Source organism: Trichosurus vulpecula, chromosome 5 (genome assembly GCF_011100635.1).
Source record: "Trichosurus vulpecula isolate mTriVul1 chromosome 5, mTriVul1.pri, whole genome shotgun sequence".
Lineage (NCBI taxonomy): Eukaryota > Metazoa > Chordata > Mammalia > Diprotodontia > Phalangeridae > Trichosurus > Trichosurus vulpecula.
The window spans coordinates 207,035,172-207,049,003 of record NC_050577.1 but is presented as its reverse complement, the minus strand read 5'-3'; the positions used below and the strand labels follow the sequence as shown (position 1 = coordinate 207,049,003).

General features: G+C 40.8%; 1 protein-coding gene across 1 annotated transcript in view; it reads right to left on the bottom strand.

Moving 5' to 3' along the window:
* Nucleotides 1-13,832, bottom strand: part of LOC118851175 (1,5-anhydro-D-fructose reductase-like) — a 42,545-nt gene that overhangs the window by 10,884 nt on the left and 17,829 nt on the right. Inside the window, exons 2-4 of the mRNA XM_036760694.1 lie at nucleotides 9,218-9,370; nucleotides 7,579-7,701; nucleotides 388-471 (exon numbers count right to left, since the gene is read on the bottom strand). Of these exons, the coding sequence (XP_036616589.1) occupies nucleotides 388-471; nucleotides 7,579-7,701; nucleotides 9,218-9,370 (360 nt within the window). The remainder of the gene's footprint in view (nucleotides 1-387; nucleotides 472-7,578; nucleotides 7,702-9,217; nucleotides 9,371-13,832) is intronic.

Sequence of the window (13,832 nt, the reverse complement as noted above, 5' to 3'; positions counted from 1 at the left end):
GACCATTTTTCCTATTTCTCTTACATCTTGGACTTGGTCACCCCAAATTTCTTGTAACAATGTAACAAAGACCTCATCAGAGGATCACAGACTGAGTTGGAAGGGAACTGAGAAATCATTTGTAGCTGAAACCCTTCTTTTTTATAGGTGAAGGATCAGGCCTGGAGGAGTGAAGTAACTTATTCAGAGTCACACAAGTAATAAGTAGCAGAGTCAGAATTTGAACCCAGCTCTTCTGACTACAAATCTAGTGCCTGTCCACTCCATCCTCCTCTCTCTAGTTCCCTAATCCTGAAGGAGATTGCAGAAGAACAATTCCCTTCACACCTTTTGACCTGATGACTTGAGAATTGTTGGCACAGTTATTTACCAGCCAGCAATACTTACCTGGAAGTTCTCTTTTATTCGACTTGGTGTGACAGACGTAGGGATGATGGCCACATTTCTCTGTATCTGAAATTGAATCAAAACCTGTGGAAGAAACCCACGTATGGAGATTGTGTGGAATCAGCTAATTATGGTTTTGTCCTAACAAAGAGTATAATAGTGCTTACTTTAATACCTCCCAACTCCCCAAATAATCAGAGTAATAGGTAGTTTTTATTATGTCATCACCCAAGCCTCAAATTACTCAACCAGATTCTGCCATCATGTCACACAGGGAAGGTCAGTGAGCCTTGGCACTCTAGTAATTATGACAATAGAACAAAAGGAATTTTAATAATAAATTCTGTCTTCCAATACACTCTTGTTTCTAGTAAACAGTGTAGGGGTTTAGTTATTAAATACTATATGGATTAGTTTACTGGGGAATACTACAGATTCCTCTGTTCTTATTCCAGTTTTTAGGGAATGGATTAAACAAGGAAGTATTCATGGAACTGGCAACACTATAGATTTTGGAAATTGTTGAACATTTATGTGGATCATCATCATCATCATCATCGTCGTACAGTCAAGTCTTCCTCATTCTGTGGAGAAGTCTTTTGGAGAAGTTAATATCTAGCAGCAGGAACTTCTAGTGTGTAGAAGGAACCTAAGATAACTGACTATGGGGCAAGGGAATTCTATGTTTCCCTCTTAAGGCTGGTTTCAGGCTCAGGGCCAAAGAGGGTTTCAGGCTCTCTATGAGTTGGCTCCAAACTGCCTCTCTAACTTCACCTCCACTACTTACCATCTTCCACATACTTCATTCTCTAGTTAAATTACACTAGTTACCATCACATGAAAACATCTCAGGCTTTCCCTCCTTTGTGTTTTATTCACATCATTTCCTACACCTGGAAGGCAACTATTGTAAATTTGAGTCACTCTTCAAGACTCAGCACAAGCAGCCCCATTTGGATCATTTGGGGCAGGGTAAAGAGGGCAATCTATGGAAGAAAGTAGTATTATGAACTCAGTATCTGTGCACTCTTTTGGCAACATCTAGTGTAGGGCCAAATGGAAACCTTCAGGGTTACCTGCATTCTATTTTGGAGTGTTTAATGTAATAAAATATCAGGTCCCCAGAAGGGTGAAAGCCATTTCTTCTCTCATTATACCACTTCCCTTTACAATAATCCTGTGTTACCTTTGAGGAGGGCAAATGGCACCTGGCAACTTGGAGTGGACTACAGGGAGCAGAACAAAGTCATCATGCCTGTCTCTACAGCTAGTCCTGATTTTGTCATTGCTATAGAAGAGTGAATGGTACGGGGCTGTCAAATGTGCCAATGCTTTTTTCTCTAGTCCTGTGGCTGAGATTAGTCAGGAACCACTTGTTTTCACCTAGGAAGGAGTCTGATGTACCTTTGTTGTCCTCCTCAAGGGTGCCTGAACTCTCCTTGACATTATTATTCACATTATGCTAGACAGAGACCTGAAAGAAGACTCCCTTCCTGTGGTGGTACACTAATGTATACCACTACATTATTATCATAATGTCAGCTTGGTCAGATGAGGCCTTAGATCAGACGGGAGCCTATATATGAGGGACAAGGGTAAGAATCAACCTTAAGAAAATCCAGGGTCCATTCAATCAAGTTCTAGGGGAATAAGGATAAGGAAATGATAAGGAAAGCCCAGAAGATTCCAGAAACTATTCAGAGTAAGTTATTTCCCTGGCTTCCCCATGATCTAAGAAGGAAGGCCAGAGATTTATTGGACTCTAGGTTTTAAGAAAACACACATTCCACACTGGGCATCCCAATGGCTCCCATTTACTGATTCATCTGCAAGTATGTCTCTTTCAATTTGGATCCATAATAACCCAGAAATACCTAAAGTAGCCTGTCTAACAGTGTAATGACAATGTTGCTAGCAGTTGCTGTGGGGGCAAAAGACCAACACCACCAGCACATAGGAAGGCTTTCTAAGGAAAGCAACTTTAAGGGGTTTCAATTTAATCAAACGTACATATATCATTCACTTAGTTCAGCGGGGAAAGCCAACACCCTGAACTTCAGAACATATACCATTCAATTAGTTCAGGGGGAAAGCCAGAACTCTGAACTTCAGAGCAAATACAAACAGAAATTACAAACAGAGACAATATAAACAGAGCAGACACACACAGTTATCAACAGATAGGCCTCTAGCTCTCTGATCAAGGAATTGCATAGTCACCAGAGAGCGAGGCACCAACATCTGGGTTTTCAAAGCCGGGGGGCTCCAGCAGCTACTCAGAGTCTCATCTGGTCAAATCACACAACACTCTTCCAGTGAGTGAGAGCCCCAAACAAAATGTTAACCTCTGAGTATATATACCCTATTCAGGGTCAAAGGGCCTCACAATCATGCAACCCAAAACCATGTGACAATTCTTCAGGCATCACAACCATGCAACTCAAACCTATGTGAACTAGGCTTTCCCTTGACAGGCAAGTCATCAAAGACTGCTGATTTAATCAAAGAAACAAAGACCAGACTCATCAAAGGCAATTGATTGCTACAGTGCTCCAAAAGAGTAAACAGTAAAAAAGTCCCACCTTAATTACCAATACAAACAGTTTCTCTCCTTAGGCTCTTAGCACCTTGAATGGTGCATGACTGTAAAAACTTGCTATCATTCTGTACATGGACCAGCCTGAGGCTTGAGACACAGTATTTCAGAAGGGGGATTTCTGGCTTTTATTCTCCTCCACATTTTTGTTCTCTTTTGTTTTTTCCCTTTTTTCTTTAGTAATGCCTGTGCTAGGAGGACTGTCTAGCAAAAAATAAACATTTAAATAATAGAACATCCACTAGAAGATCCTTAAGACCTAGCAACTAATGGGTAGAATGTAATGGGGCCAGAATTTCCCTAATGCAATTTCTTTCCATTTACAAGATGGGAAGGTCTTCCCTAAAAGAAAACAGCTACCCACATGGCTTAACTAGTTTTACCTTCTTTAATGTAGTTTCCTTTCTCCCCACCCCTCTTCCTTCAGTCAACATTGGGCAGCCCCAGGACAAAGCTGCCCCAGGACCTGATCACCCCCAGCTTCCTGCTCAAATACAGGCATAAAAAGTCCCAGTCACATAGAGTCCAAGCCTCTCAGACATGGTGGGTGTCCAAGACCACACAAGTCACTCTATGACCTGCCAATCATACACATTTCCAATAAGGAAAACAACTAAGTATCACTGTATACTTGTTGCATATTCTTGCTGTTTTAGGACAAAGACCTTCCTTTCCTAAATGTTCAATAACTCCTGAGTGATTTATTTCATCCCAATTGAACCTGAACTAATTAACTGCTGATATTAGAGCTATACCTCCAACAAATGTATATGTCTTATTTCTTCTAGCATACTTTAATATCCCTGCTAGCAGGGAGCAACTGGGTCTTATTTATCTTTGACTCTCCCACAGAGTCCAGTAGAGTGTCATTTACATGGAAGGCACTCAACAAACGTTTGTTAAGTTTGTTGAATATCATCCTGCAAGTTTAGCAGAACTTTCCATCGCTGTACCTGAGCTTCAGATTTCTTGTATTTTTCAGCAATCTTCTTAATAGTGGGTTCATTGAAGACATCACTAGAGAGAGGGGACACAAGAAAGTTAAACAGAAGACTGAATACCCAGCCCTTCTCTCCCCCTATCACCATTCCTCTGGACTCCTTCAATAGGAGACCTTTCCATATGTCTCCCTGCTTCACATTCTCCCCTCTCCAAGCTATCCAAATGGCGGCCAAGTCAGTTTTATTAAAACAAGGGCCCAGCATTGTCACTCTCCCACACAAAAAGCTTCAGTGGTCCCTGGCACCTACCTGTCTAAGCTGACTATGCTACTGTGCATACTTTCATGTATATTGGACCCATTCAACCATTGATCTCCTTGATATAGGTGCCTAGTGGTGGGATCTCTGAGTCAAAGTATGTGGACATTTTCATCACTTCTTTTTTATTTTTAGCATAATTCCAAATTGCTTTCCAGAACGGTTTGACTAATTTACAACTCTACTAACAGTATATTCGTTTGCCTTTCTTTCTGAAGTTTTCTCTAGCCATTGCCTATTTTTATCTTTTGATAATGGCTAAGTTAGGTAGGATTCTGGACCTACCCAAAGATATAACCAGTCAGGCCCTGCTCCCTGGAGCCTGACAACTTGGGACCAGCACAAACAATCTCCTACCTCCTAATTAGGTTTTCACTTGCCCAAAGGACCAATAGAGCCCTGCTCTGCTTTTAGTGTCATTTGACTAGGCAGGACAAACCATTTCTTGCCTCCTCAAATAAACTTCCAAACAGAACGTATGACCTGCCATCTTCTTACTAGCTTTATTACAAACTGAGGGCCACAACAACACCAGGATTACTACAAACTATACTTCCTGGCTGAAAACGTAATATTTCCTTCTTATGCCTACCTCAAAGTGGGCTTCCAGACACCTCCGTGGACAGAGCAACAGCAGGTCTGACAGCTGAGAACTGTGCCACAACCTTAGAGGATCAACACTGAGTCTTCTTATCACCTGCCTTCATCAGCATACCTCACTATTTCTCTGCCTGGTTGTTGTTCAGTTGGTTTCAATCATGTCTGACTCTTTATGAACCCATTTGGGGTTTTCTTGGCAAGGTTTACTCTGCCTGGACTCATTCCCAAATGGCTGATACTGAACCCCTGGCTACCAAAAAACAAATCCTTCCCAACTCTAGCTGTCCTCTCCCTCTTTCCTATTCACCATAATCCTGCCCCCTACAAAGTCCCACTCCAGATCCACTAACCCCTTCCGTTGTAGAATCCAAAATGCCTACTACAGAATTGATAAACTTCTCATCTCATATCACTTCCTTTCTACTTCTGTTTTATGGCAATCACTAAGACCTGGCTGCTTCCTGATAAAACTGCATCTCTGGCCACTCTTTCCAGTACTTGGTTGTGCTTTATTTCAAACTCCATTGTGGTCATGGTAGAAGGAGTCAGAATAGTCCTTGTTCCCCATAGCCACTTCCACTCTCCCTCTATAACCCTCCCTCAGCAACCACTACTTTGAAGTTCATACAGCTCAAATTTATGACCCATTCTGACTGGTATCTGCCAGCAACCAGGACAATCTTCCTCCTTTCTCAATCAGTTCTTTGCCTCGCTCACAGTCTTCCTTGCTACCTCAATTCCTGCCTTCGTTCCAGGGAACTTCAAGAAAATATTGATGTTCCTTTAAATACCCTAACTATCCAGGTCCTCAATCTACTCAACTGCCATGACCTACTCCTCCACTCTACCTCAACTACACATACACAGGAATGTTCATACCAAGTCTCCCACTTCCATGTTAAAGAACTCTGAATTTCCTTCATCATGTCATAATCTTTTCTCTGTCTTCCCTGTGCCTTATTTCTAAAACTAGTCATCTTCACCATAATCTTTAATCCTTCTATCCCTCAGTACCATTCCAAGCCATCATGCTTGCTCTAGCTACACTCTCTCTCCTTCCCAATCTTGACCCCTTGTTGAAGCAGTTACTCTCCCACTCTTGAATCTCTTGTCCCCTTGTCCTATCTCCTATCATGTCTTATAGAACTCCTACTTTGTATACTCTCATCGTCTACCTTCTTCATTTTTTCTCACATGCTACTGAAAGAAACTGAAGGAAATCAATTGTATAGATTGAGTCCACTAAAATTTGTGCTTGTTCATCTCTACTGGGATCTCAATGCAGCAAGACCATCCCATTCCTCTTCTTTAATTGATTCCCCATCCCTCTTACCACTCCAGTCTCTAATGATTTAACTAGTCTCTGGACTAGTTTAATCTTGTCTAAGGAAGCTCATGACCAACGCCTCTGCATATATCCTTTATTCCATCCCCTCCTATCTTCTCCAGATTACTCCCACACTCTTCCCCTCTCCAATCATCAGTCTTTCCTGATCTACTAGTTCCTTCCCTCATGCCTCCCTATTCATTTAAAAAAAACACTTCTATGGATCTTACCATGCCTGTTTACTACTGCCCTATAGCTTATCCTTTCTCAATAAAACTGCTTGAAAAAGCCATTGACAATCAATGCTTCCATGCTATTTCACTCCTAATCTGCCGTCTTTAGTCTGGCTTCTGACCTCATCATTTAACTGAAACTGCTCTCTCCCAAGTCATCGATGATCTCTAACCTATCATATCCAATGGTGTCTTCTCAGTCCTCATCCTTCTTGACACCTGTGTAATCTTTGCCACTGTGGATCATGCTTTTCTCCTGGATTCCTTTTTCTACTCAAATTCTTCAAGATCCTGCTCTCGCCTAGTTCTCTTCCTATCTGTCTGACTATGCCTTCTCAGTCTCTTCTGCTGGATCTTCATCTAATTGTGGATTCACTAATTGTGCCTCCACCCACCCACCCACCCCAGCTCCTGTTCTTTTTGTATTTCCTTAATTTTTTCACATGGTAACTTTACCAATTATTATTTCTAGGTAGATAGTATGTAGATCTGTTTTTTCAACCCTAGTCTCTCTCCTGAACTACAATCCCACATCTTCTCCTATATATTGGACTTCTCAATGGAATATCCCAGAGGTATCTCAAAACAAAAGGTATCTAAAACAAAACTCCCTCCTAAAGCTGTCTCTCTTCTGAACTTTTCCATTCTTCTAGTCACCCAAGTTAACAACTTCAGTATCATCCTCGACTCTCATTTTCCCTCATCCTCCACATATGTCATATAAATTTAGGGCAGAATTTGGGAGGATGGCATGTAGCAACACTAGAATTAATAACCACTAGGTTTATTAATACTCATGGCCAAGCCTAGCATAATAGCGTATGAAGAGATGAATAGCAATTTCAGCAGGGACAGAATTGTATGCAGCCTCCTTCATGCACTATTCCATGGGGCAGCATGCAAAGTGGTGGTCTCATAGAAATTGAACTGCAGCTCCCAACCAAACAACCATAGAATTTCTATTGCATGGGAATATGATGTCACGGGATGTATATAGCAAAAGGAAGTGCCAGCTGACTTCAGGTAAGCTAACCTTGCAAACAGGCTCTTGTCTATCTGCCTGTTAGCGTAACCAACAATTTATCATGGGCAACTAGAGGAGGTTAATTCTGGTGGAGGATTAAAACTAAAAAGACATTTTTATCTTTTGGCAAATTTTCTCTTTCACAAACTCACCTGGTTATTTGTTGCCTTGTATTGTAAATCAGGCTTGTTCAAAAGTCTCTCAATTTCTTCATGGTTGAAATTTGAAACCCCTATAGCTTTCACCAGTCCCTCACTCAACAGATCCTCCATGGCCTACAGGAAAACAGAGACCACATTTAGCAGAGAGAAGGAAGGAAGAAAGGAAGGAAAGAAGGAATGAAGGAAGGAAGGAAGAGAGGGAGGGAGGGAGGGAAGGACTAAGTGCTTACTATGTGCCAAGCACTGTACTAAGCACTTTACAAATATTATCTCATTTGATTTCCATATCAACCCCAGGAAGTACATGCTAAATCAGTAAGCTTATGAGGTTGCCTCTATGCCCCATTCTCCCTCTCAGGAATAACACTTGCCAGAGCACACCTCTAAAATCCATGCTTCCATGGGGAGAAGAGGGGTAATTAATCCATTCCATTTTGGACAGTGTTGCCAAGGGGCAGAGCTCTATAACCTGCTATATATCGTGACCCCTTCCCATGCTTCTTATCTATCCACCTCGGACATCATGCCATCTGCCCTGCTGCTAGGCCATATTTCTCTTCACACTCCCTCCCCCTCCAGAGTTCAAGACCAAGATCCTTCCATTGTGTGGCATGGACAAATCACTTCACCTCTCTAGGCTTAAATTTACCCATCTGTAAATGAATAGCTTAAATTATACCATTATTGGGATTCTTTGGAGATAAAATATTCTGGAAATCTACAGAAAAGGATTGGCTTATTGTGCAAAGCAGCCATTCTCTAATTGGGGTACAGAGACCCTTAGGGATTCCCATGACCTTTCTTAGGAGATCCAAGAGGTCAAAACTATCTTCATAAAAATACCAAAAATTACTTGCCAATTAAAAATACATATCTTTGTGAGGGTGGATTTTCTTCATATGTTTCCAACCAAAAAAAAATAATACAACAGATTGGATGCAGAAGCAAGTATGAACACACAGCTATCTTCCATTTAGTAAAAAATTAAAGAGATTTGCAAAAATATGTAAAATGAGCCATTCTTTTTGCAATTTTTTGTTTTAAAATATAATTATTTTTCATAAAAAATATGCTATTTAAGATGTAATAGGTTTATTCTTACTATTTTTAATGTACTAACAAACACATTTTAATTTCTAATATCCTAATATTGATACATATAACTCACTAAATGAAAGCTCTTCAGGTCCTCAATAACTTTTGGAATGTATAAGGGTCTCGAGACCAAAAAATGTAAGAACTGTTGGTCTAAAATAACACCAAAGACCAAGAGATCTTGGTTAATTAATAACCTAGTTTACCCTTCCTTCAAGTGATGGCTCACAACACTTGGGGTTTGGAGCATGGAGGAAGCAAGGGACAGGTTGCGAGGAGGTGTTACTATCCCTAAAGCCAATGCTATGGATTAGAGGAGAATTCAGTTTCCTTCCTAATTAGCAGCATATAGGAATATTTCCAAGATTCTGAATTTTTCAGCTAAGTGTTCTTTATAATTCATATGGCAAAGTTTATATTTCAAGCTGACAACTCCAGTTGTCCAGAAAGACAGTCACTCTTGGTGAAGACCCTACACCTTCCTAAACCAAAGACAGCATGTAAGCAGTCTTCCTCTGTGAGAGTCTGGGCTCACCTCCCATGTGTCCAAGTAGTCTATTTCACTGGCAATATTCATCCCATTCTGATCAGTTGCTAAATCATCATCTCCTGCCTGTAAAGATAAGGAAATTGGTTTAATACAGCTCTCTTTTTGTTGTTGTGTAGAACAAGAGCTCTCTCTCCTCCACTTTCAACATCAAATCAGTTGTCAAGGCCCATAAATTCTCCCTCTATAATCTCATCTCCCTCAATACCTTCCTTTCTCTCCCAACAGTCAACACCATAGTTACTTCATACCTCTTAGCTAGTTTCCTTTCTTCTAGTCCCTTCCCCTTCCAATCTATCATTTTTTAAAAAAATTACTGATATTTTCTTTCATGCATCAATATAACTTCTCAATAACTCGCCCAGTAAAATCTTCTCTTAGCACAAAGAACACCAGCCAAGCAGAATAAACTATCACAAAAGCTGCATCAGATAATATACACAACATTGTTTGCCTGTGGTCCAAAGGCAGGAAGAATGTATCATTGTCAGTCCTCTACAGCCAAATTCTTCCAGTCAATCCATTGGCAAATTAATTTTTCTTATGTGAAGAGGCTCATCATCAGTTTGGCTCTAACGTGAGGAATTTTTTTGTTATGATACCTCTGCAAGACCATTTTATAGAGAGAAGGTGATCTCTGTCAGAGGAGGACAACCACACTGACAAATTTACACATCTTTGATGTATTGATGTGTACATAAATCAAAGTATCACTCTTTGCACAATTTTTCAAATACCTGATTTCCTACAAAACAAACAACCAAATTCCTTAGCTTGGTATTCCTCCACAAGCTCAAAATGTCAGGGTTGGAAAGAACCTCAGAATCCATTTTTCCCAACCTCTTTCTCAACAAGAAACTCCTCTTGAATGTCCCCAACAAGAGGTCATCTATCCAGTACTTGAAGACCTCCAATGAATGGAAAACACTTTATCTCCTTAGCCAAGCATTCCTCTTTTGCATTTTTCCAATTGCTAGGAAGTTTTTCCTTATATCAGTCCAAAATGTTTCTTTCTGCAGCTACCACACATTTGTTCTAGCTGTTCTATGAACCAATAGAACAGGCTGATGAGGTCACCAAGTGAGAAGAGTATAGAGAAAAAATGAGGGCCCAATACAGAGCCTTGATGTAACTCACAGTTAGAGGATATGATATAGATGATGATGTAGCAAAGGAGACTCAGAACAAGTGGTCAGAAAGGTAGAAAGCAAATAAGGAGAATCCTGTATCATAAAAAACTCAACAAAGAGATAGTTTGGTTGTGAAGGGGAGTAGAATATCAGGAAAATTTAGAGGTGATGGTAGGGTCTAATCAAGGTTTTTTAAAGATGGTGAGACCTGGATATGTTTGCAGGCAGCAAGGGGGAAACCAGTAAGTAGGGAGAGATTAAAGATAAGAGAGATAGGGGATGATGGAGAAGGAAATATGCTGAGAAGACAAGAGGGAGGGCAAGATTAGAATCAAAGGCAGCTGTAGAGCAGATGGCTTTGTTGAGGAGAAAGGTCATCTCAACTTATGAGACTGGAGTAAAGGAAGAAAGAGCAGGAGATGACGTCAAAGGGTATGAGGCAAGGTCCTCAACTGAGATCATGGGGGAAGGGGGAAAGGTAGCTAGTTAGAGGAGAGAAGAAAAGGTCTGGAATAACCTCAGTGGGAAGTAGGAATAAGAATGATTTATGGAGGAGTGAAAAGACTGTCACATATTGAACGTTTTCAGTCATATCTGACTCTTCTTGAGCCTGTTTGGAGTTTTCTTGGCAAAGATATGCTTGTGTGTGTGTGTGTGTGTGTGTGTGTGTGTGTGTATGAAATAAGTGCCAGTCAGTTTAGGGCAGGAGGCCCTAGCGGCTGAGGGAATCAGGAAAGACTTCAAGTACAAGATAGCTCTTGAGTTGAGTCTTAAAGGAAACTAGGGTTTCCAAGAGTCTAAGATGAGGAAGTAGTGCACTCCAGGCATGGGGGATAGCCAGTGAAAAAGCAAGAAGATGCAAAATGGAGTGGCATGGATGAGGGACAGTGCTGTAGTTGCTGTTGTCCAACTCTTCATGACCCCATTTGGGATTTTCTTGGCATATAAACCACTGGGGTGGTTTGCCATTTCCTTCTCTAGCTCATTTTACAGGTGAGGAAACTGAGGCAAACAGGGTTAAGTGACTTGCCCAGGGGACACATAGCTACTAAGTGTCTGAGGCCAGATTTGAACTCAGGGAAAGTAGGAAGGTCAATCTGGCTAATCACAGAGTACATAAAAGGGAGTTAATGTGTAAAAGATTGGAAGGTGGGTTGAGAATAGTTTGTAAAGAGCTTTCAATACCAACAGAGGAGATAAAGTCACACCTTCTGCAAGAATCCTTTCCCACATCTACTCTACCTTTACAACATCTCTTGCCTCTGTTCTCACCTCCCCACTCACATGGTGGACAATACTCTGGTTCAGGCCCTCATCACCTCTCAACTAGACTATGATAATCATCCCTTAATAATTTTCTCCTCTTCCAGACACATCCCTCTCTAATTCATACTCCACACAACTGCTGTGTGGAATTTAAATACTCTCACACTCTGATCCCAGCTTTCTTTTCCATACTTCTTTCATTTTACTATCCTTCATCCTTTTTATTTACAAGAATCAACATATTTGGTGTTCCATACGTATATGTGTGTGTGTGTGTGTGTGTGTGTGTGTGTATGTGTGCATCTGTATGTGTGTTCCATATATATAGGTGCTCAATATAGATATAGATATATATACACATATGCAGATATAGGTGTTCCATATGTATGTGTGTATAGGTGTTCCATATATATGTGTATACACACACACACACATATATATATGTGTATGTATGTATGTATATGTATGTATGGCATTCAATCTCTTGCCTCCATGCTTTGACATCTTGGGATGTATTCCTTCCTTACTTCTTTCTCTTGGAATTCCTAGCTTTCTTGCAGGCTTAGCTTATGTACCACTTCATTTGAGAAGCCTTTCCTGATTCCCTTAGCCACTGGTGCTCCTTCTCTCCTCAAATTATGATGTATTTATATACGTGTATAATTGTTGCATCCCCCTAATGGGATATGAGGATTACTTTTTTGTTTGGTCTTTTTATTTTCCGGATCTAGCTCTATGTCTTATGTGCAATTGGTGTTTAATAAATTCTTGTTTTATTTTAAAAAAAAAAAGAATCCTTTCCCAGTCCTCCTTCATCTTAGGACTACAAAAGGAATTATGATTTTTTTTATTATTTGATATGATATGTGTAATGAATATACTAATAATTTAGATTTCTCAGAATTGTCTCTTCTGGTCTGTGAGTCAGAAGCTTATAACGCAGCTTGAAATAATCACTCAAACCCTTGATAATGCTCTCACAGTCACTGTATTTTTGTGTCTATTTACCTTAAGTGAAGCAACTCAAAGACTGTAGAACCTGTAACTGTCACAGAATTGTGGTCCTGTGACCCACCAAGTAATGACCGCCAAGGACCTGAAGCAATAGTGTTCCCACAGGACTACAGAACACCTGTACTGTGGACTCTTGTGCTTGTTGTGGGACACCCCTCAGGCCCTGGAAACGATTGTTTGTAATCCACCTTCCCCTCTCCCTTCCCACTTGTGACTAATGTATATAATCTCTGCCTTCACTACACCAAGGTGGAATTCTAATCAGGAGAGACCCTGATTTGCAAATTTCTTCCTCATAATGAAACTACTTAATTAAACAGCTCCTTAATTACTGGCCCTTTTTCTCTGGCCTGCTCTGTTTCATCAGCAGTTTTTAAGGAGTGGAAGTAGGGGAAGCCTTGAACAATCCAGTACCAGGGAGAAAGGAATAGGTGCCACTGCACCTTTTTCCACATTCCCAACTCATCTGTCTGGCAGGTTTAATGCCATGACTCTTGCTCCATTATGGGCTCAGCCTTTGAGCAAGCCCATATTTTATTGTGAAGAATGTTCCAGAGCTCCTTTTATTGATTGGGATCATTCTGATAAGGGCTGGGTGTTTTTTATTTTCTGGCACACAAACTGGTTTTTGTGTTTGTCTTTTAGCCAGGTTAAAGCCATCATAAAGATAGGAAATAGACTCAAAGTCCTAAATGGAGTCCTTAATCAATCTGATGGGATTATGGAGCACTGGCCATTGGATGGAGGCAACTGATAGGGCAAAGGGAACTTCTAATGATGGGCTGAGAGGCTCAGCCATACTCCTTGAGACTTGGATTAAAATCAAATAAATGATCTAGTCCCATTCTAAGAGACTTGAAAAGACAATGAACTTTAGGTTAGCTTTGCCCTTGCTGCAAGGTGGTAGGGGGAGGTGGTAATTTCTCTTCCTCATCTTGATTTCTCTTCTCTACCTCTACCTTGCAGCAGCAACATACATATGGCTGTAGGAGGTATATGCCTGAGAGGGGAATTCAAGAACATTGTTTCCTGAACCCCAGCCTTCTGCATAGAGAAGTTCAAGGAGAGAGCTTGGCACCTACAGCAAGAATCCTGCTGGCTCAGGAGATGGCAGGCCACAGAGCCAATTCGCTGAGGGAACTTCCTACTAGTCCTCTGGTAAAGGTTCTAGTTCTGTAGGAAAGCACCTGGTG